Below are 21,281 nucleotides of genomic sequence, written 5' to 3'. Positions count from 1 at the left end.
GATGGATAACTTTAACAACCTGGTAGCTGCAAATAAGCACGTGCAGTTCTGAAAGCAGACAAAAAGAAAACATATTACTGATACAGAAATAGTTTTCTACGCCCACCCTACTGTTGCTCATTTTATATTAATTAATTATATAAATTAATCTGTTACTCATATTATATTATTTAAAAATCTAGTTGGTATTGGTATGACGAGTAGCCTTCAGTAATATTAATAAATCACACATCAATAGTACATTCATGTAGTTGTAAAAAGCATGATAATGTATTAAACAATACAAAATATTCAGGATGCGTTATACTCTCATTGAGTAACTTAACAGAATACGTTACAAATTACATTCTGGGGCATGTATTCTGTAATCAATAGTTTAATAAATTTTTAAAAGTAACCTTCCCAACACTGGAAATGGATGCTGATACTAATAAACATGGCCTAATAAGCTCAAACATGAAAAAGTTATGTACACAAATAGAAAACTTATTAAATGTAATCTTGAAAGTCTAAAAAAATTCACATAAAAGTCACATTGGTTTTTTAATCAATAAATTAATAATTACAACCCAAAGCTGCAGCACTTTCACATAGTTTTTCTGGTACTAAGATTGATCAGAGAAGTAGTAACTTTTCTTTCTTACACTTGAAGAGAGTACAGTGAGAGTACTCCCTGCAATAGTAAGAGCAGTTAAAAGTAAATCTGTGCTTTAACATGAAGTAACGTATTAACACAGTTCTGTGCATGAGTGCACGATTTAACTCAGTTTGATATGAAATAATGTATTTCAGTTTACATTGGCTGATGTTGAAATCTTATTCAGTGTTCGGTGTCTCCTCTGTGATCACTTTGCTTTCTGTGAAGGATTTCAAATCAGCCGTGTCCGTCCTATTTGAAGTTGCTGCAGCGTCTGACTTTTGGAAAGTCTTTAACAAAGTTAATGACATGGAGTGAGTGGACATAAATGATATGTGGTCCTCTGCCAGAGCACTCTCAAGTACAAAACATATGGACTGCGGAAGCTTCTTCATGAATTCTTCACACATGAAAACATAGAGGATGGGGTTCAGGCAGCTGTTCAGAAAAGCCAGACTCACAGTCAGAGGACCTATGATTCTAACAATGTTCCTGAGATCTGGGTTAGTTGAAGCTGGTTCTATGAAGTTGAAAACGTGGAAGGGTAACCAGCAGATGAAGAATGTAAAAATGATGGCGAAAATGATTCGACAGGATCTCTGTCGCCTTATTCTCGGAATGCGCATTGCACGGATGCCTATGGCTACATAAGTCACAAGTATTACCAGGAATGGAATCACAAAGCCCATAAGAAAGCGAAAAGTATATAGACTCCATGTTGATTCCTTGCTTGTAAAATTATAGTGACAATAATGACTCCCATTGCTTTCTGAAACAGTGCGAAAAGTGGCATAAGGAGTGCTGCAGACCGCAGCAATCACCCAGATACCAACACATATGAGCTGAGCTTTGCAGACTGTGCGCTTGTTGTGGGCCCACACCACCATCCAGATGGACAAATAACGATCCAAACTCATCACCATCAGAGTAAAGATACTGGCAAACATGTTGACTACACTCACAAAGGTGTTGAGCTTGCACATGAATTGTCCAAAAGGCCATCGGTGACTCTGAGAGAGAGAAATGATCGAGAAAATCAGGAAGGCTGTGAAGAGAAAGTCAGCTATGGCCAGGTTGAGAAACCAAACTGTCTCCACTGTTTTCTGCATTTTGAAGCCTGTCACGTAGATAACCAAACCATTGCCCAGAGTGCCAACTATAAATATCACACAGTAGATGACAATAGAGGCTGTTTGTATGTGTCTGGAAGCTGCCTCCAGCCCAGAGGATTGATATGCAGCTGAACTGATGTTACCTAAAAACAAAACAAAAAAGTTCGTGAAATCATATCACCTTTCACCTGATGACATTTAAAAGAAATGCTAATATGTGTTTAAACGATCTCACCATTCCCCATGTTCCTTTTAGCTGAGAGAGTCTGTGTTTATTCAATGTTGAACTTGATCTTTTGCTGCTTTTATTTGCTCTTGTTACTCCTCCCCCTCAGATTATGCACCAGAGAACAGAAACACCTTTATGTTTCTCCACCACACCTCTACCCATTTTTCTAATTACACTAAAAAGGTTGGACAAACCTTAAAAGAGTAGCATTTATTGCAGTGCATTGTGTCTATGTTACATTTTCATTTAGTAACTCTTTGAGGATTTCAACACAAGATATCAAAACAGATAGAAGCATCAGGTGAAATATCAATGCTCTGTGGAAGGTGTGAAACTTGTAATCATGTGTTTTTGTCTTTTATAGGATCCCTATTAGCTGTGCTCTAAAGTAGAGTAATCCTTCTTGCATGCATTTGCTGCAGATTTTACATGTGTTTGCACATTAGTGATAAGCAATAGTTTCGTTTATCCAGTTTTGCAGGTAGGACTCACTTATGGATCAGCATGGATTGGCTTGCTGGGACTGTGATGAAGAAAAATTCTAGTTTATTCTAACATTCGGATTTAGGTGGTTTGAAATTCACCATAGAGTTTTGCATAGCCTTTATTTGAAGGTCAATATGACATGGTGTAGCATGCTCAACTATGTTATCTGCTGACTATATGAAAATTCCCAGGGAGGCCAGCGCCAGGTGCTTCTTAGAGAAAGATACTGGGAGTGGCTCTCTGCCCAGCAGCAACGCGGGTGGGAAAGAAACTCTAAGGTACAGGAGTTGTGTGTGTGAAGGTATAAAAGACGAGCTGCAATGTCCCAAAGACAGAGCTGTCGTGACTGTAGAACTGTGATGTTTGATTTGTGTCAGCTCTCCTGCATGCAATAATTCAAAAAGCTGGGCCACAGCTGATCATGTTGCAGACTTTATTAACAGAAAATTCCATCACAGGACCAAGAATGAAGTGGGAAGAGTCTGATGGCATATTATGTTTTTTTTACATTTATTTATTTTATTATGATTATTTTTAGCATTTCATTTGTGTAAGCAAATCTGTGCAAATGTTCATGTAAATGTACCTGCAGTTTAGTCTAGCCTCATCCACTGATGAGGAAATACCAGAGAAAATACTGATAGACGACAGAAGGCAAACAAGTGACACACAGTCATGGCCTGAATAAAGATGTGGTAATAAACCGTACATAAAATACTCCCATTCTGCAATAAAGAAGATGGACAGGTAGCTGGTGGGTAGTAAATACATTCAGACAAGGGCTCGCATTTTAAGAGAGCTTTAATTCGTCTGGTGTTGTTGCTAAACCTGAAAATATACTTTATCTGAATTGACTCTTCATTGTAGGGGTGATCATATTCTTCCAGGATCCCAAAGTGGACTGAAGAAAACAAAGAAGGTGTATTGTTATGGGACACTATAAGTGACTTACAATAGTCTGTATCAACTGCCATCCTGCAATAAAGAAGATGCATAAGCATCCAGAGGGCAAACACATAATTTTATAGTTTAATTTCTGAGTAATGTGAAAGATTTATTCTGTTTGCTTTAAGGTTGGCAGTGAATTGATTGTTGTGAGGTACATTTCCAGAGTGCTGTAGGGGTTCACCTGAAATTATGGACTTTGACCAGAAGGTGGCAAAATTGTAAAAGGCAGTGATTACTCCACGAAGATGTTGACAGGTATTGTTTTAGTTTTACCTTTGTTGTAGGTTGGGTTTGTGCTTGCTTTGTGTTTGCTTTGTGTCAAACTAGAGATTAATGGAGAATGAGGATGGTTGCTGTGTAGTAGTTACTAAATGTGTATGTAATTTGCTGAAATTTGCTCATGTACACAATTTAAAGTTACCATTCCATATTATAACAAGATGATGCATGTCTTGATTACTCTTCTCTTTGAGCTGTTGATGTTAATAGCCTATATTTGATGTGTGGGCTAGAGGCTGCCATCAGACACACTGCTCACCATCAGGCGAGGCAGGCAAATGCTTGGGGCACCAGACCACTGACAGGTCCTTGAGGGCTGACAAACTTTAAAGCACAGCAATGACAGTCCCCCAGGACCTGACAGCTGTCTGTAGCCCCAGGCAGATCCTCAAGGGCAGCATTTTACTGCCTTGCCTGATGGCAGGTACTTCAGAGCTAACAAACTTTAAAGTACAGCATTACCAGAATGCATGTTGTTCTGAAGAATGCGTTCTTCAGATGAACACATTTGACAAAAGTAACCCAAAGGTAATTGTGCATTTTTGTTTCAATGTTAGGATCCCCGTTAACTGTGATGTAGTACAGATGCTACAGATTCGTTTGCACATTAGTTGTAAGCCACAGGAGCTGTATTTCCCTTGGGCAACAGGCTTTGGTATGAGTTCCAATTGCAAATTGGTCCCAGCAGTGACCATACTAAAATGATGAAATGGAAAATTGGAGTTGTGTAACGTCACTTGAAATGGGAAACCCGGACCCCCCCTTGAGGCAGCCCTAGGATAGAAACTCAAAGACAATTATAATTTTTTTTAGGGCTAGGCAAAATTACCTGGTGACCTACCAATTGCTGGGAAAAGCATCAGGCTCAGCTGCATGGGAGGGGTCTTGCAGTGAGCCCAAGGGGCACTTAATCAGCATGTTTTATTCACAGGTTAAAATCTGTATAAAGGCAGTGTAGTGGATTCCAGTACTAATAAACATGGTTTAAAAAGCTTGAGGATGAAAAGTTACATTTGCAAATAAAAAAAATTATCAGCTAAAAACCTAAAAGTTTTTTTTTTTTAAAATCACATTATTTGTCACATTGATTGTTGTAGTCAAGAAATCAATAATTATAACCCAAAGCTTCAGCACAGTGTGGTACACTTTGCCCACTTTCAAAAATCCTCACAGACACTGGATATGAAAAACAACAAACCAAGACAGCTGTTTATAGTGTTTTTAGTGTGCTGTTTATCATACATATAACATACATTGAGAGATGGTAAATATGTAACCACGTGTTTTTGTTAGGCTCCTCCTTAGCTGTGCCATAAAGCACAGTATTCCTTCTTGCATGCATGTGTTGGAGATTTTGTATTTGTTTGCACATTGCACGTTATAAGCAATAGTGTGGTTAATCCAGTGTTGCAGGTAGGACACACTGATGATGGATCAGGACTGAGCAGGGGTGCATCAGTTTGTTTTACATAGCGAGGGCTTGCTAGGACGCACAATTAATGAGTCTAATGGAAAATGATGCCCCCCCTCCCATTTTTCTCTGGGAGATATTCTGGTTATGTAGAAGTGTTGGTTTTTTTGGTTTTGGGGTTGTTGTTTTTTTACATTTGTGTAGGCAAAACTGTGCAAATATTTATGCAAATTTAACTTTGGAAATAAAGTCACAGGTTTGTTCAGTCCAGCTCCAGCCAGTGACCACACATTTGGTTCAGTGGATGCTGCTGTTGGATAAGAGTAGACAAACAGATGAAGCACAGTATACCTGTGCTGAGGAGGACAGCTTTAGAAGTATGATGACACTGTTACACTTCTGGGAGTTGCAGTAGGGATCAAAGATGGCCTGAATGGGAGTTGGGGATAAACCACACATAAACCAGTCCTGTACTCTGATACATAAATGTATATAATTTGTGGTAATGACATTACTGATAAACAGAGCTTTGTGTTGTATTGTTGTTTACCCTGAAAATGTACTTGATCTGAACTGAATTTGATGTTTTAATGTACATTTCAAGTGTACTGTAGAAGTTCACCTGAAGTTTTAGACTTTGCTCACAAGGTGGCAGCACTGTAAAAGAGAGTGGGTACTCTGCCAAGATTTTGACATGTGCACACCACTCTATGTTAACTTCATGTTTGCTATAAGAGCTTGTGTTTGCTTTGGGTAAAGCTGCAGATGGTGGTGAAGTAAGATTGCTGTGTAAAGTAACTGGTAAATATGAATATAACTTTATGAATATAAATTTTATACATATCTCTGTACAATTTTATTTAGGCATAAGAACTTCGGTTGCTTATGTTTATAGGACCACTTTATGTCTATATTCCTCTTGCTATAAGAGCTGTGTAACACCCAAATTTCTCATTCATGGGATAATAAAGGTTTATTCTATTCTAATCTATTCTATAGTTTCCTGATATCCTAGTTTCCTGAAAAGTGCATAATTTATCAAGATTTTTCTTTAGCTCCTGGTGCTAATACACTGCATTTGACACTTGTACTAGAGGCCTGCCATGTCCTTACATGTGTATCACTATGATATAAGTGATTGTAAAACAAACTAGTGTCCTTTTCGACACTACAGCAAGAAATCCAGTCATTATGCCCTGTTTTTAACAATAGATACTAAATATTAAATGTTATTGTGCACCACGCAAGATAGAGAGCGCACAATGTGCTTTGCCAAGAAAGGTGTAGTTTGTGTCTGTGAACACCTGTGTGTACACCTGTGTGGATCAGCACGCTTGTATTCAAAAGGTTTCTCCATGTAACGATCTGCTAGGGAGTGTGGGGAGCCATAGCCCCGTCCCCCAGGGCATGAAGCAGGTATGGAGGAGATCAAAACTCCAGACATCCAGAGGACCCAGAGTATGAGGACCCAAGGAGGACCACCAAAGGGGCAACTGTGCCACCCTCCTGGGAAGAGCTGAGGAAAGCCCCAGACGAGGGGTCACCCAGCAGCCACAGAGCAGAGGCCAGAAGGGGTTGCAGTGACATGTCCGTGGGCTCTGCTGGCAGCCAGTGTGGAAACACACAAAAAACCGGAAACTGGAAAACTGGAAATGTGTTTGGTAAAAAAAAAAACAGTGTTTAGGCATTTGAAATACAAATGGGGGAAAAAAGAAGCAAGCATGGCAGCCTGGCAGCCAGCTGTGCCAGAGAGGACCGAGCCCCAGGCCCAGAGGCCTGAGGGTGCCCCACCCCCAGAAGGGGCCCAGCCGGGCCACAGGCACCAGGCCCCGCCAAGCCGCCAACAGGAGTGAGCCGGTACATACATGAGCTCCCAGCCCCAGACACCAAGAACCACCGACGTCTGAGGGCATCAGCCACCGGCAGGGAGTGTGGTGAGGGGAGATAGGTCTCCATACCTCGAAGAGCTGGAGATGTTCCCAGAGAGTCTAAGACCTGACCTGACATATAGACACAGACAAACAGGCACACACAGGCACAAACGTGCATTCCCACCCCCTACACATAAGCAAACATTCAGCACTCACCCGACGTGGAGACAGACAGAAACAGACACTGTACACACAATCACACTCCCCAAACATACTCTATATCCCAGGTCCAGGAGTTATTGTAGTTTTTGTCTTTAGTAACATCACATTGAATGTGAGACTAAATTGGGCTACCTGAACCGGGACCTGCCAAATCTGTGCTGCGTGCATGCCATCATTCTGTCAGTATGTAATCCACTGAAATTGGCTTACAGCCACCAAGATCTTCAACGTCAGTTTAATGATTTATTGGTTAAAAACTGACCAAAAAAAGTGCTTTAACTTAGAAACTATGACTCTTACAAGTGTGGTGTACATTGTCTATATATGCAGAAACAAAACATTTACGCTGCCTGTCTGCACTCTACATGGACATCTTCGCCATTCTGCACTCATTCCTGGCTGAATACTTGTAAAATATTATGACTTCTATAGTTAAATAAACATCAACTATATTACCAAAAATTATTTAGTATTAGCTGAAACTGACAATGGGATGGATACATTTTTCAAACTATTCCTCAAAAAAACAACAACAAAAACCCAACCAAAAAACAAGAAGCAGTAATAACTGTTGTACTGGAAAACTGTGCATAAAATATCAAAAGTAAAAAATACTTTATATTGTGATTGACATCAAGCATACTTTATAAATCATATGCTTGTAGTGGCCTTTCTGTTTAAGGTCACTTACCTCTGGAAAAAAAGGTTAATGAGCTCATAAACACAGACCTACATCATGATTTTTCAAAAAGCATATTAAAAATGATTTTAACAAAACGATAAAAGGCTCAACAGGCTAATCTGAAACTTCTGCTGAGTCTTCTCTGTGTCTGTTTTAACAGACTGAACATGCTCCAAGCTGTCGATCCCTCTTCTTCATCATCACCCCTTTCCTTGTTAATGTAGTAGAAGCTTTAGAAACTTTTTCACGCTCCATCTTCTCTACATCTAAAATGTTGGCAATCGTGGTTAGCAAGAGAAAACTCATCTGTTAAATGGTACATGAATTACATTTTTTTTTACTTATTAATGCTAACTGTATTTCCACACGAAGCACAATTTCCAGCTGGTCTCAGAGCAGTGAAAGCAGAGCCAGCTTGCCTGTCAGTTACCATCAAGGGTCAGCTGTTTATCCACAATGTGCATGCACAAACTACCAGAAGCTGCTGTCCTCTCCGCTCACCCAGCTCCAGCCATTGTGGCACGGCCTTAAAAAAAAAGAGCTGCAGATTGAAAGTGCAGCTGTCAGCCACAAGATGGCAGTAATGTAAAGGCTACATGCACATAACTGACAAGCAGGGAGCTTTGTGACAGTACTGTCTGAGATGAAATGAAAATCTATCAATATATCACATGACATTTGATCCTTGACCTCTACCTTAAGATCAGTAGATTGATCTGAAGGCAAATATGATGATAATGTTATTTAGAGCTATTTAAACCCATGTTTCTTACTGCATATGAAGCAAGAAGCAAGATAACTAGAACCAGCTGAGGGACTCATTTCCTGCTCTCCATACTTTAATAACCTACAAATAATGCTAAGGAGTTAATGTGGTGAGGGACATTTTTCAAAGAGTTATTTTCCTTTTTGCTTTTAATTTCAAAGTGATGTGATGTAGTCAGATTTACATAGTGTGTTCCATTGTGCAAATGGAACAAGTCTATAGTATATAGCGTTGTGATATTCTGTTGGATCAACAGGGTGTAAGTCAGGTGTGTAATGCAGACGGACAAATGTGGCATGTTTTTATTCACAGCTTTAAAAATGCATAAAGATCAATAAATGTTCAGTCTTCGGCTGTGAAATGGATGCTGGGAATAATAAACATGTTATACACTACCAGTCAAAAGTTTGGACACACCTTCTCATTTACTTGCTTTTCTTTATTCTCACAACTGATGGTCCCGACTGCATTAAGAAGGCGAAAGATTCCACAAATGAAACCTGACAAGATACACCTGTGAAGTGAAAACCATTTCAGGTGACTACATCATGAAGCTCATTGAGAGAAAGTCAAGGGTTTGCAGCGCTGTCAACAAAGCAAAGGGAGGCTGCTTTGAGGAATCTAAAATATAAAACATATTTAGAGCTCTTTATCTGTTTTTTCTTTGCTACATAATTTCATATATCTTGCCTCATATATTTGAAGCCTTCAGTATGTATTTACAATGTAGAAAGTAGTAAAAATAAAGAATATTATTTGTGTTTATCGGGGGCAATTTTAGCCCATTTTTGGGGGTGCTTCAGCTTCAGCACCCCCAAAGATTTCTTACTTTTTTTGACAATATTTGCTGTTTGTGTGACACACTACTAAAAATATAAAAAGCATACAGTACTTAATTGAGATGGAACATTTTAACAACAAAAGTATAGTTTTAAGCCAGGCACTTATGCCTGGCTTAAAACAGGACATATTAGCTGCATTTAACCTTCAGTTACTCTTTATATACTTAGGTAGGAGTCAGACCATGTTTGTTTTTAGCTGAAAAACATTACACCAGGTAACCTGCTGTGTTGAAAACGTGTTTCCCGACTATGTTTGCTACCCTACAATCCATCCTACTCTGTAGTAAATTCAGTGATATTTGACCGTCCTTTTGGTAAATGGCCTGTATTTATATAGCGCTTTACTAGTCCCTAAGGACCCCAAAGCGCTTTACATATCCAGTCATCCACCCATTCACATTCACACACTAGTGATGGCAAGCTACATTGTAGCCCTGGGGCGCACTGACAGAGGCGAGGCTGCCGGACACTGGCGCCACCGGGCCCTCTGACCACCACCAGTAGGCAACAGGTGAAGTGTCTTGCCCAAGGACACAACGACTGAGACTGTCCGAGCCGGGGCTCGAACCGGCAACCTTCCGATTACAAGGCGAACTCCCAACTCTTGAGCCACGATCGCCCCATTGAAATGTATACAGCCTATTTAAAATCTAAAACTTAACATTATCCGTAGCCTGCTGCTGTTACCACTGTCTTGTTTGAAATATAATGAGAGAAACTGGTTATTTTATCATATGTGCCGATATTGAACCCAAGGTACTAACTAGCTAACTGACTGGATGCGCATTAACCTTATAACTCCTGTTGTGTGTGTGTGTGTGTGTGTGTGTGTGTGTGTGTGTGTGTGTGTACAGAGAGACAGCCAGGTTCATATTGGATATGAGGGAGTTTTTTCAAAAACAGAAGCAACATTCAGGTAAAAGTGTAAGATCAAATGATCCGTCAATAAAGGATAATGTTGGATCAGTGTTTCAATATTTATATCCTTTATTAGTTGTACATGTGCTTTGGTTATTTGCCTTTTGGTTGAAAGTACAGTGAGAGAGGACTTTTTTATTAGTGATCTTGATATTTTTTTTAAAATCTAATTGAATACAATCTGTAGTGGCTATCTTTGTTTCTTCTTGGAGTTCTCTATTTCTCTTATATCTAAAATAAGAGTCTGGATGGACAAGAGGCTGTTTTACGCGTCGGTTTGTGCAACAACGACGGTAAAACCATCGTGTCGCTCCGCCATTCGCTTACTTTATTTCTCACAAAACTTTCACAACAAAAGCACCATATCCTTTTCAGGCTTTTCAAAATAAAACATGTAATAGCTATAAATGGCGCTAACATTCCGGCCCCTAATTGTTACTGCTAAGGCATAACAATTACATATTAACACAATAAAGCGTCATTTAATATCAACACTCATAATCTAACTGGCTTAACCAAACATTATATGAAACATAAGTCATATGTGTTGAACATATATCTGTTACACATGAGGCTGATATTCAAACTGTTGCCTCCATTTCAAGCAACAAACATAACTTGTCGATAGGCCTCTCCAAAACGCTAGTTTTGGTTTTAACAAACACACTTCTGACAAGTCCATGTGAGTCTGGAACTGTTCTCTCAACCTTTCCCATTAACCAGGAACTTCTTGGTGCACTGTCATCAACTATGAGAACAACATCTCCTGGTCTCAGATTTCTCCTAGTCACTAACCACTTCTGTCTTTCTTGTAGAAGCGGCAAATACTCTTTAGTCCAACGCTTCCAAAAAATGTCTGACAGGTACTGCACCTGTCTCCACCTTTTTTTTTGCATACAAGTCCTCTCTTTGAAACAATCCAGGTGGCAGTACTGGCTGCCCTTTAAGAAGAAGTAGATGATTAGGTGTAAGTGCATCTAAATCATTGGGGTCATTAGACGCTCTTGTTATTGGCCTGCCGTTGACAATTGCTTCAACTTCACATAGCAATGTCCGCAAGCATTCATCATCCAGAGGTTGCTGCTTTAGGATCTGGTTAAGAATTCTTCTAACTGAGCGAATTTGTCTCTCCCAGATTCCTCCAAAATGTGACCCTGCTGGGGGGTTAAATATCCAGGTGATGCCCTTTTGCATGAGCATTTCTGAGATTTTTGAATGATTCCATCCCTTGATTGCTTCACGCATTTCCCTTTCTGCACCCACAAGGTTAGTGCCATTGTCTGATCTCATGACAGACACTTGACCTCGTCTTGCAATAAACCTCCTGAATGCATTTATGCAAGAATCAGTCTCAAGTGAGTGGGCAACTTCTATGTGTATTGCTCTAACAGCAAGACATGTAAACAATACACCATATCGCTTAACTCTGCTGCGCCCATGCTTGACCTCAAAAGGTCCAAAATAGTCTACGCCCACATTTGTGAATGGAGGTTTGTCAGGAATCAGGCGATCTTGTGGCAAGTTTGCCATTCTTTGTTCACCAGGTTTCGCAGATGTCCTTCTACATGTTACACACTTTGACAGGATCTTTCTTATTGCTGAATCTGCCTGTGGAATCCAGAATCTTTCTCTCAGCCTGGATAATATGTAATTCCTTCCTCCATGGCCTGTTTCTTGGTGAATGTGTCTCAGAATCAAAGTAGAAACATGATGACTTTTAGGGAGAATCACTTGATGCTTAACATCGGCTGGTAGTGCAGACTCATGCAACCTACCGCCAACCCTTAAAACTCCATCCTGGACAAAAGGATCCAGCTTCACAATGTGACTGCCTTTTAAGCTTGTCACCCTTTTGAAGACTTGCAATTTCTTCTGCGAAGCTTTGATTTTGACAAAACTTAACAATCTCAGTTTCTCCCTTTGCAACATCTGCAGTGGTAAGTGAAGATCCCTTAATACATGTTTTGAACTGCTGCATTCGACCTGCAACCCTTTCAGATTTCCTTTTACTGCTGTCACAGCCACTTGCTTGTGACGTGAGAAGCTTCCGATGCGCACTTAACCTGCCAAGCAGCTGCTTGAACGTAAGTATCCAGGAAACTGCCTTTTTTAGACGGTACCAGTCTGAATAGTGAGAGATCAGTTTGTTCACTGGATTTTCATGTAATTTTGTAACATCCACACTCATCACCTCTTTGACTTCGACATCATTTTTTGGTATTTCTTTAATGTCCGGTGGAATTGGCCAGTTTTTCTTATCTTTTGTCAAAAACTCTGGCCCAGCAATCCAGTTTGAACACTTCATGAATGTCTCTGTGTTCATTCCTCTTGAAGCGTGGTCAGCAGGGTTTAATTCAGAGTTTACATACATCCACTGACTTGGTTTTGTGTTGTCTCTAATAAGTGACACTCTATTTGCTACAAATGTCTTAAATCTGATGTTCTCGCTGGAAATGTACTTCAAAACAGTGCTACTGTCAGACCAAAACACAGATTCTTCTTGTGGCATTTGCAGCTCCTTTCTCATGAGCTTGTCCATTTTTACAGCAACTGCAGCTGCTGTCAACTCCAGACGTGGAATTGTTATCTGCTTCAGAGGAGACACTCTGGACTTGCCCATAATGAATGAGCAGTGAGTTTCTCTTTTCTGGTTTGTGATACGGAGGTAAGTAACGACTCCGTAACCTCTCTCACTGGCATCAGCGAAGTGGTGCAATTGTGTAGATATGACCACTCCAAATCCAGCAGGTTTCAAACACCTGTTGACGGTAAAGCCATGAAGTTTTGAAAGCTCTGAATGCCAAACTTGTGACCTTTGAGCCAGTTCAGCTGGGATTTCCTCATCCCATGAAATCTTCCTGCCACATAGCTCTCGCAGGATGATTTTTGCTGTCAGAATGACAGGAGACAAAAAGCCCAATGGGTCATATATTGCACTTACAAATGAGAGGATGCCTCGCCTAGTCTTTGGCACAGATTTTTCAGTTATCCTGATCTTGAATACATCTGTCTCTGTGCACCAGTTCACTCCTAGGACTCTTTCATCTGGTAGTGCATTATGTCTCAAATCCAAATCTTTCATCTCTTTTGCTCTTTCCTTTTCAGGAATGGAAGCAAGGACAACTCTGCTGTTGCTCATCCACTTTGTTAAGTGAAATCCTCCACTCTCACACAATGCAGTCAGGTCCCTGACCATAGTACATGCCTCTGTTTCATCTGAAACTGACAGAAGACAATCATCTACATAAAAATTGTTCAGAACAGCATTAACTGCTGCTAGTGGCATTTTTTCTTTAGCATCTTCTGCTGCCTTTTTTAGTGCATAGTTTGCACAGCTTGGGGAGGATGTTGCCCCAAACAAGTGCACCATCATTTTGTATTCTTGCAGAGGTTCATTCAAGTTCCCATTTGGCCACCAGAGAAAACGCAAAAGATCACTGTCCTCTGGAGGTATTCGCACCTGGTGATACATAGCTTCTATGTCTGACATCAAGGCAATGTGATCCCACCTAAACCTTGTTAGTACCCCAATCAGTGTGTTCGTTAGGTCTGGCCCTTGCAAGAGTTCTTCGTTCAGTGATTTCCCTTGAAAGGATGCTGCACAGTCAAAAACTACACGGAGTTTTCTTTTCTGAGGGTGGTACACCCCATGGTGTGGTATGTACCAAACTCTCTCATTTTCAGGGGTAGTCTTTGTGTTTGGTACCTGAACTGCGTAGCCTTTATTCAGCAAGTCAGACATGAAGCTCTGATACTCCTTGTGAAACTCTGTGTTTCTGATTAATTTTCTTTTCAGATTCTCTGCCCTCTGCATTACTGCACTGCGGTTGTTTGGCATTTTGACAGCTTTGTTTCTCAAAGGAAGACCTATGCTATAATGACCATTAATCCTTTCAGCTGTGCCATTGACAGAATCCATAAACATGATGTCTTCTCGTGACATTTCCTGTTTTTCCTCAGAAGCTTTCTCTGGAAAATCATAGTTGAGCTGTTGCATCAAAAGATTCTCAACATTAGTGACAGAGATGCGATTTACTGAAACACTCAGCTCTCTGTCAGAAGGAGTAGAGCAAGAATCTCTCTTGAGAGGGCCATTGATAACCCAACCCAGGACTGTTCGAACAGCATATGGACCGTTATCGTTACTATGAATAATCTCCCATGGTTCCATAGCCTTGTGCACATCACATCCTATCAAAAGTCCAATGTCTGCGTCTGAATGTGGGAACTTGATTTGCCGAAGATGTGGCCACCTTTTTAAGTCATCCTGTGTAGGGATGTTCTCTCTAGACACTGGAATGTCTGCATGAGTGTAAATGTCAGGAAGATCTATATAGGTGTTCTCATTTAAACCACACACTTCTAATCCTGACAGGTGGTAACTTGTCACCATCTTTTCTTGTCCCATTGTGCGAAGCATGAATTTTGTCTTCTTACCTTCTACACCCAGTTGTCTCATCAGTTTTTCTGAACAAAACGTGGCTTGGCTCCCATTGTCCATGAATGCATAAGTCTCAATCAACTTATTGCCTTTCTTCAACTTAACCCACACAGGAACGATCGATAACACATGAATGCCTTTTCCGGCCCCCGTGGCTCCACAAATTCTGCCTGAAGTGTGTGTTTCATCACTTGTTGTGGGAATGTCTGAGACATTTCTCTGGATGCAATCGTCTGCCTTACTGTCCTCCTCCTTTGTCCAATGAAGCATACTTGGATGTCTCTTAGAGCAGTACTCACACAATCTTTTCTTACAGTCCTTACTCAGATGACCTTGTGTCAGACATGCAAAGCACAGACCCTTTGCTTTAAGGAACTCTAGTCTTTCTTTGTAAGGCTGGTTTCTGACCTTTTGACATTCTGCCAGTGTATGGAGTTTTTCACAGTATATGCATGGTTTCTGGAAGGCATTGCTAGTGTGACAAGAAGCACTTTTATTAATTTCAGGTGACCTTTCATTTGCAGCTTGTGTTACACTTGTAGCAAATGTGCTTCCCCTTTGCCTGGATGATCTAGTCATTCTCACATTTGCAGATGACTTTGCTTTGTCTTCAGCATCCTTAATGTCACCATACAAAGGATCTGCAGCTATTTTTGCTTGTCTGTTTATGAATCTAACCAGATCTGAGAACTTTGCTCTCCTTCCACTTGTTTCTTGAATGTCAAAAGCAGAGACTCTCCACATTTCTCTCATTTTGTATGGCAGTTTAGAGACAATAACTCTGAGGTTCGTGGGGATCTCCATCTCTTGCAGTTGACTGATGTCTTGCATTGCATTGTTACAACCAGTGAGAAACAGTGAATAGCTATGAAGAGCCTTTGCATCATCTGTTTTGATTTGTGGCCAATTGAATGCTCTGTTCATGTAGGCAGTTGCAATTCTCAGTTCATTACCATAATGACAAAACAGCAACTTCCTTGCCTCACTGTAGCCTTGTTGAGGATTCATGTGCTGACAACTTCTTACCAAATCTCTGGGCTCACCTCTGGTGAACTGTTCAAGGTAATATAACCTGTCACTGTCACTGTCAGTTTTGTCATGAATTGTATGGTCAAAGGCTCTTGTAAATGGTATGAACTCAAGTGGATCACCACTAAAAATGGGAATGTCTCTTTGAGGCAAATGTGACAGTCTATGTTGTTTGACTAACATCTCAGTGATATCATTTTGTTTCAACATGACTTCACATAGATTCATTGGAATAACACTGGCATCAGTTTGGTGCAAGTCATCTTCTTGTTTTACACTGTGACTGTTTACCTTTGAATGCCCATCATGTTCACCTTGTACCTTTGGCTCTTGGAAGCTGAAGTGCTTAACAGCCGATTCACACTGTTCCACATCATTTTTACAGCTGTCATATTCACAGTCCTCTAACACTTTTATTTTGGCTGTAGAAGCAGCAATAGCTGTCTCGATCTCAAGCTGTTCTCTTCTTGCTTTTAACTTACATTCTTCAATGTCCAAGGCTTGTCTCTGTTTCAAGGATGCGGCTCGTGCGAGCAGAGCAGCGCGCTCTGCTTCTTCTTTCTGCCGTACAGATGATACCGAAGAAGCTCTGGACGATCTTGATGAGCGGCTACTGACTGAGCTTCTTCCAACGCTGGTACCTGATTTCTTTGCAATTAGTCTAGCAGTCACTGACACGCTGTCATCTGGGCTCACGTCGTCTTGATGCTGATGTCTTGTTACGATGATCCATTTCTCAACTTCAGTCATAAACGCACTGAACTGCTCCTTTTTTGGATTGAACCAGAGCATCTGGTCCACATTCCTTTCATCTTCTGGCAACAGTGACAGTACATCATCATTTGCCCGTAAGAATTCTTCATGCAGCTTTGAAAAGTTACTTAAATGTTCATCAACAATGTCAAGGCTTTCATTCTCTTTCATCAGTCCACTAATTTTATTCATTTTTGAAGTTAATTGTGACAGCTCGGACCTTCTTGCGTTTATGTGCCTGCCGAGCTGTTCTTCCAAACCTCTTTCGGTGTACTTTTGCGCCCTCTTGTGGCCAGTCCCGCTACTGCAGCTCTGTGCCCTGGGCCTGCAACCTTGCGGGTCTTTATCTGCCATCTCTGCCCCTTTTACACAACTTCTTATTCAACAAGTGTTCATGAAACAAAATGGTCTATGACACAAAGCTGAGGCTTTCGTAGTTAGTGTCATCTTCTTAAGACCAAAAACACTGTCACTGACTTATTTGTAAGAAGTTGAGAATCGCAATTGTTCAGTTTTTACACGACTTGTAGCTTAGCAGCATATCATAGTCCAAAACTTTATCCATGAAAGCTTATTTCTTCTTTTCTTAGATTCTTCATGCATACAGCTCTGTGCACTTAACTGACTTGCTGTATCAAACTTTGCACGATCTCATAGCGATGCAGTCGTCTTGCTCGGGAGCATGATGGTTTTACTTAATGTAGTGGCTATCTTTGTTTCTTCTTGGAGTTCTCTATTTCTCTTATATCTAAAATAAGAGTCTGGATGGACAAGAGGCTGTTTTACGCGTCGGTTTGTGCAACAACGACGGTAAAACCATCGTGTCGCTCCGCCATTCGCTTACTTTATTTCTCACAAAACTTTCACAACAAAAGCACCATATCCTTTTCAGGCTTTTCAAAATAAAACATGTAATAACTATAAATGGCGCTAACACAATCTATTTGTGTATGATTGTCAGTCCAAAGAGGGAGAGAGGAAAGAGGAGAACATGAGGAGAAAGTACAAGATCAGGAAGAACAAGGTAAGAAAACAGACAGGGAGTACTAACAGGTGTGGAGATACAGAAATTATTTTACTGCAACAATATAACCTGCATTATTAACATTGCATTAATAATATACCTTACAGCATTGATATTGCATTAAAACCTTTCTGTCATCGTTGTATTTTTACTCAGTTGTATATAGTATTTGTATTTGTATTCTATTTTTATCTTATTGTATATTTATTTTATTTTATTCTACTGTATATAGTATTTTATTTTATTCTATTCTGTACAGTTGTGTACTGTATTTATTCTTATTGTATTCTAATTTTTGCCTCATAACTTTTGCACTGTCCACTTCCTGCTGTGACAAAACAAATTTCCCACGTGTGGGACTAATAAAGGTTATCTTATCTTATCTTAAAGATGTTTATGAAACTTACTGCTATTAACCTTTTTCTTACAGGTGCAGCCCTAGTCAGTTTATACACACATTGCATGTCTGTGCTTTATTCAGAGTTGATGCTCAGTCTCAGTCTATTGAAGGTTTCAAGCTTCGATAAGCGCGATGTCTCAGTCGATATATTGTGGGTGACTTGGAGCATAGAAGGATAGACACATACACGCTTACAAACACATATAATCCAAAAACCTGCCAGGCCAAAGGCCTGAAACTCATTTAGCTTCTGACTGCATTTTAGTCTACTTGGTAACAGATGACAGAAGACCCGTCAAGAAGAGGACAAGCCCTCAGGGACCATGTAGGCTTGAAATTTATTGCCATGTATGGAAGGTGTTATAGAAAAGGGAACTTTGGTGTCTGTTTTTAGCCATTTAAGATGTACCATTTACTGCAAATTGATGTATCTGATCTGTAATCGAAGCGAGAAGGGGCGTGAACCCTGATGTTATAAAACACTTCCACGTGTATTCTTAGCAGGAGACGTTTTGCTGGTGTGGTGCTGTATACTTCTCCTCCTGCGTGTGTTTAATAAACTCCTTGTCTGATTGCACTCTCCTGGGCCTCTGTTGGTTTGTTCTGTTGCTCAACATTTTCGAATTCAGGACACAGGCAAAACAGAAACTGTTAAACTAATTTTACTCGTACAATCTGGAAGTTGTGTTCTCCCTATATTAAAGCTGCTGTACAGAATCTGCAAAACAAACTGGGTTGTCAGCCCTGGCACTGCATTACCATATTGAGCTTTAGTCAGAGGAAGTCACGGTTGCCAAAAACTTTTTGAAGCTCAAGAATGAGGCTGGTGCCATCCCAGATATGTTAACATTGTACAATCTTCTGGATAATCAGATCGTCCCCACACTGAAAACTGTTATTCAGGTTGCCCTAACAAACCCAGCTAGCAGCTGTAGCTGTGAAAGGTCTTTTAGTGTCTTGAGTCAGCTCCATACCTGGCTGAGAAGGACCATGGGTCAAAGCAGACTCCAGCACCTGGCTGTGATGTCAGTTGAGAAATGCTTGAGAAACTTGACCACCAAAATGTGATAGACAGATTTACCAACCTCAAGGTGAGGCGACATAGGATAAAAGAAAAGAACAAATCTGCAGAGCCATAGTAGTATCTGCAGTAAAGATCTTTTCATACATTGTATACATTGTACCAGAGGCCAAGGTGTCTCAATTTTTCTAATTTTGTAATAATATTTTGTACATTTCAAGGACTCTTCTATTTTTGGAGTGTATTTTTATGTATCTGTATTATATTATACATACACATTAAAAGTGAATCTCTGTCCAAAAAATGCACTGAAGTTTACTTTTTACTCACTGTGAGCATCATTCATTATTTTCCCGCAGTAATTAATGTTAGGATGTGTATTTTTTAAAATTCAAATCCATTCTTCTTTGGCAGCATTTAAATAACCTTTATCAGATTTGATGGTTTTGTTACAGACTTTTCAAAAAAGTGTTTTGCTTTTCTTTCACAAATGTGGGGATTCAATTGTGTTAAAATGTACAAAACAGTGATGTCATGTTTTTTGACGAGGACCCAGGGACAGAGAGACTTGATGAATTTAAGAATCTCATGATTTAACAAAGAAATTTGCAGACTTGCACAGAGAGGGTACAATTATGATGACTGATAATGGAGATGAAGACAACAGACGATGAGGACAGGGAGGAACAGGGGTTTAAATACACCAAGGAGACAGTCAGAGGGAACTCGGGACAACTGGAGACATTTAAGGATGCAGGGACTGACAGAGACGGGGAAGAAGTCTCATTATGACGACTAAAGTTTACCTTGCCTGGCTGGGCAGCTCTCTGGGTGCTCAGCACCCCCAAAACTCTGATCCTAGAATCACCCCTCGTGTCTATGTACATTTTCTTTTCCTGGAAAGTACCCACTTCCACACCTTCTCAGAGACTCTTTGTCAGTCTCTGACTTAGAAGATATACATGAAAAACAACAAATCAACACTAATTGCTTACCAGTTAACTTTCTTTAGAGGCTTCGTCAGCAGCACACGGTGAGGCTGCTACAATGAAATGTCAATACAAACAGAAACATCTGATAAATATCAATGCTGTATGGAAGTACTCATGGATGAAGAGGTGGGAAATATATAATCATGTTTTTTTCTTTGTTAGGAGCAAACAATGAACAGAGGGAGACTCAGACAATACATAGTCACAAGATAATGAGGGGAAAAGAAACACCTGGGGAACAGAGGCAAAGCTCGATGACTAAAACAAGGGACAGAATACAAACAACTTAAACTAGTACATAACCCAGAATCACTGAAACTAGGAATACTATTTTAAGTTTATAAACACTAAACATGGAGTGAAAAATGAGGATATCAAGAACAAAGGGATAACCACAGAGAAATTACAACTAACTTGATACAAAGAGATATTATATACAACACAAAAATGGCAACAGACCAGACACGGGAACATAAGGGAGACAAGAATTCATAGGGACAATACAGGATGGATAGGAAACCGAAATCTGGGAATATAAATATAAAGAAACAAACGAGGAAATGATGAAATCAGACGAAACTCAAAACACTGGACCCAAAGACCATAATAAAAACCAGCATAGTAATTTGTATCATTGTTACATCTGCCATTTTGTGCAAGCTAAGGCTCATGGTTAACTTAAGGCTTAAGATGGCTTAAGCAAACAAAAACATATGTTTATGGTTTTAAAAAAAATTACACTGATGGTGTATATAAGTGTCAAAAATGCATTAAGTTGAAGGTAGCGCGGGCTTGCTGAGAACATAAAAGAAAAGAGATCAAGCCTAGCAACCCCTGATCTGAATTGGTTCTGAATTGTAGGGCCGATCATATCAAGACAGGAGAGTTACTAAAATGACATAGAGATCAATGATTTGCAGCCTTGTTACATTCTGATTAGGAAAGTTCTCATTGAAAAATGTTACCAGTTTTAATGGTACCTTCAGAAATAACCATCTCCCTCTGGGTCGTGCAGATTTTTTATTTTTTTTTATTTTGTAAAACCGGGTAACCTGTTTTCTGTTGCATGTAATCAGAGGACTACCTGTTAGTGATGTGTCGATTGCGAACAAAACGGCTGTTAGAGCCGACTCTTTGAAGTGAACGACATGTTTTTTCTTTCTCTCACCCTCTCTCGTGCACTTTTTTCCCGCTTCACTCCGCATGCGAGCCTTGTGC

General features: G+C 40.1%; 1 protein-coding gene and 1 long non-coding RNA gene across 2 annotated transcripts; one reads left to right on the top strand and one right to left on the bottom strand.

The window, feature by feature from the left end:
- Nucleotides 1-547: 547 nt before the first annotated feature.
- On the bottom strand, nt 548-2,010 carry LOC309717823 (C3a anaphylatoxin chemotactic receptor-like). Its single transcript, XM_082552685.1, has 2 exons — nt 1,985-2,010; nt 548-1,892 (listed from the first exon to the last, which is right to left on the bottom strand). Exons 1-2 carry the CDS (start codon nt 1,992-1,994, stop codon nt 817-819), a joined length of 1,086 nt encoding a protein of 361 aa, XP_082408811.1. The 5' UTR covers nt 1,995-2,010; the 3' UTR covers nt 548-816.
- A 15,573-nt stretch (nt 2,011-17,583) lies between these two features.
- Nucleotides 17,584-18,627, top strand: LOC309716568. The gene is made up of 2 exons (XR_014279473.1): nt 17,584-17,650; nt 18,081-18,627. It is a non-coding gene; the product is annotated as an uncharacterized lncRNA (long non-coding RNA).
- Nucleotides 18,628-21,281: the final 2,654 nt, after the last annotated feature.

This window comes from Aulonocara stuartgranti (genome assembly GCF_965226115.1).
Source record: "Aulonocara stuartgranti genome assembly, chromosome: 11".
NCBI classification, from domain to species: domain Eukaryota; kingdom Metazoa; phylum Chordata; class Actinopteri; order Cichliformes; family Cichlidae; genus Aulonocara; species Aulonocara stuartgranti.
Note: the sequence above shows the minus strand (reverse complement) of the source record. Positions and strands in the feature narration are given on the sequence as shown.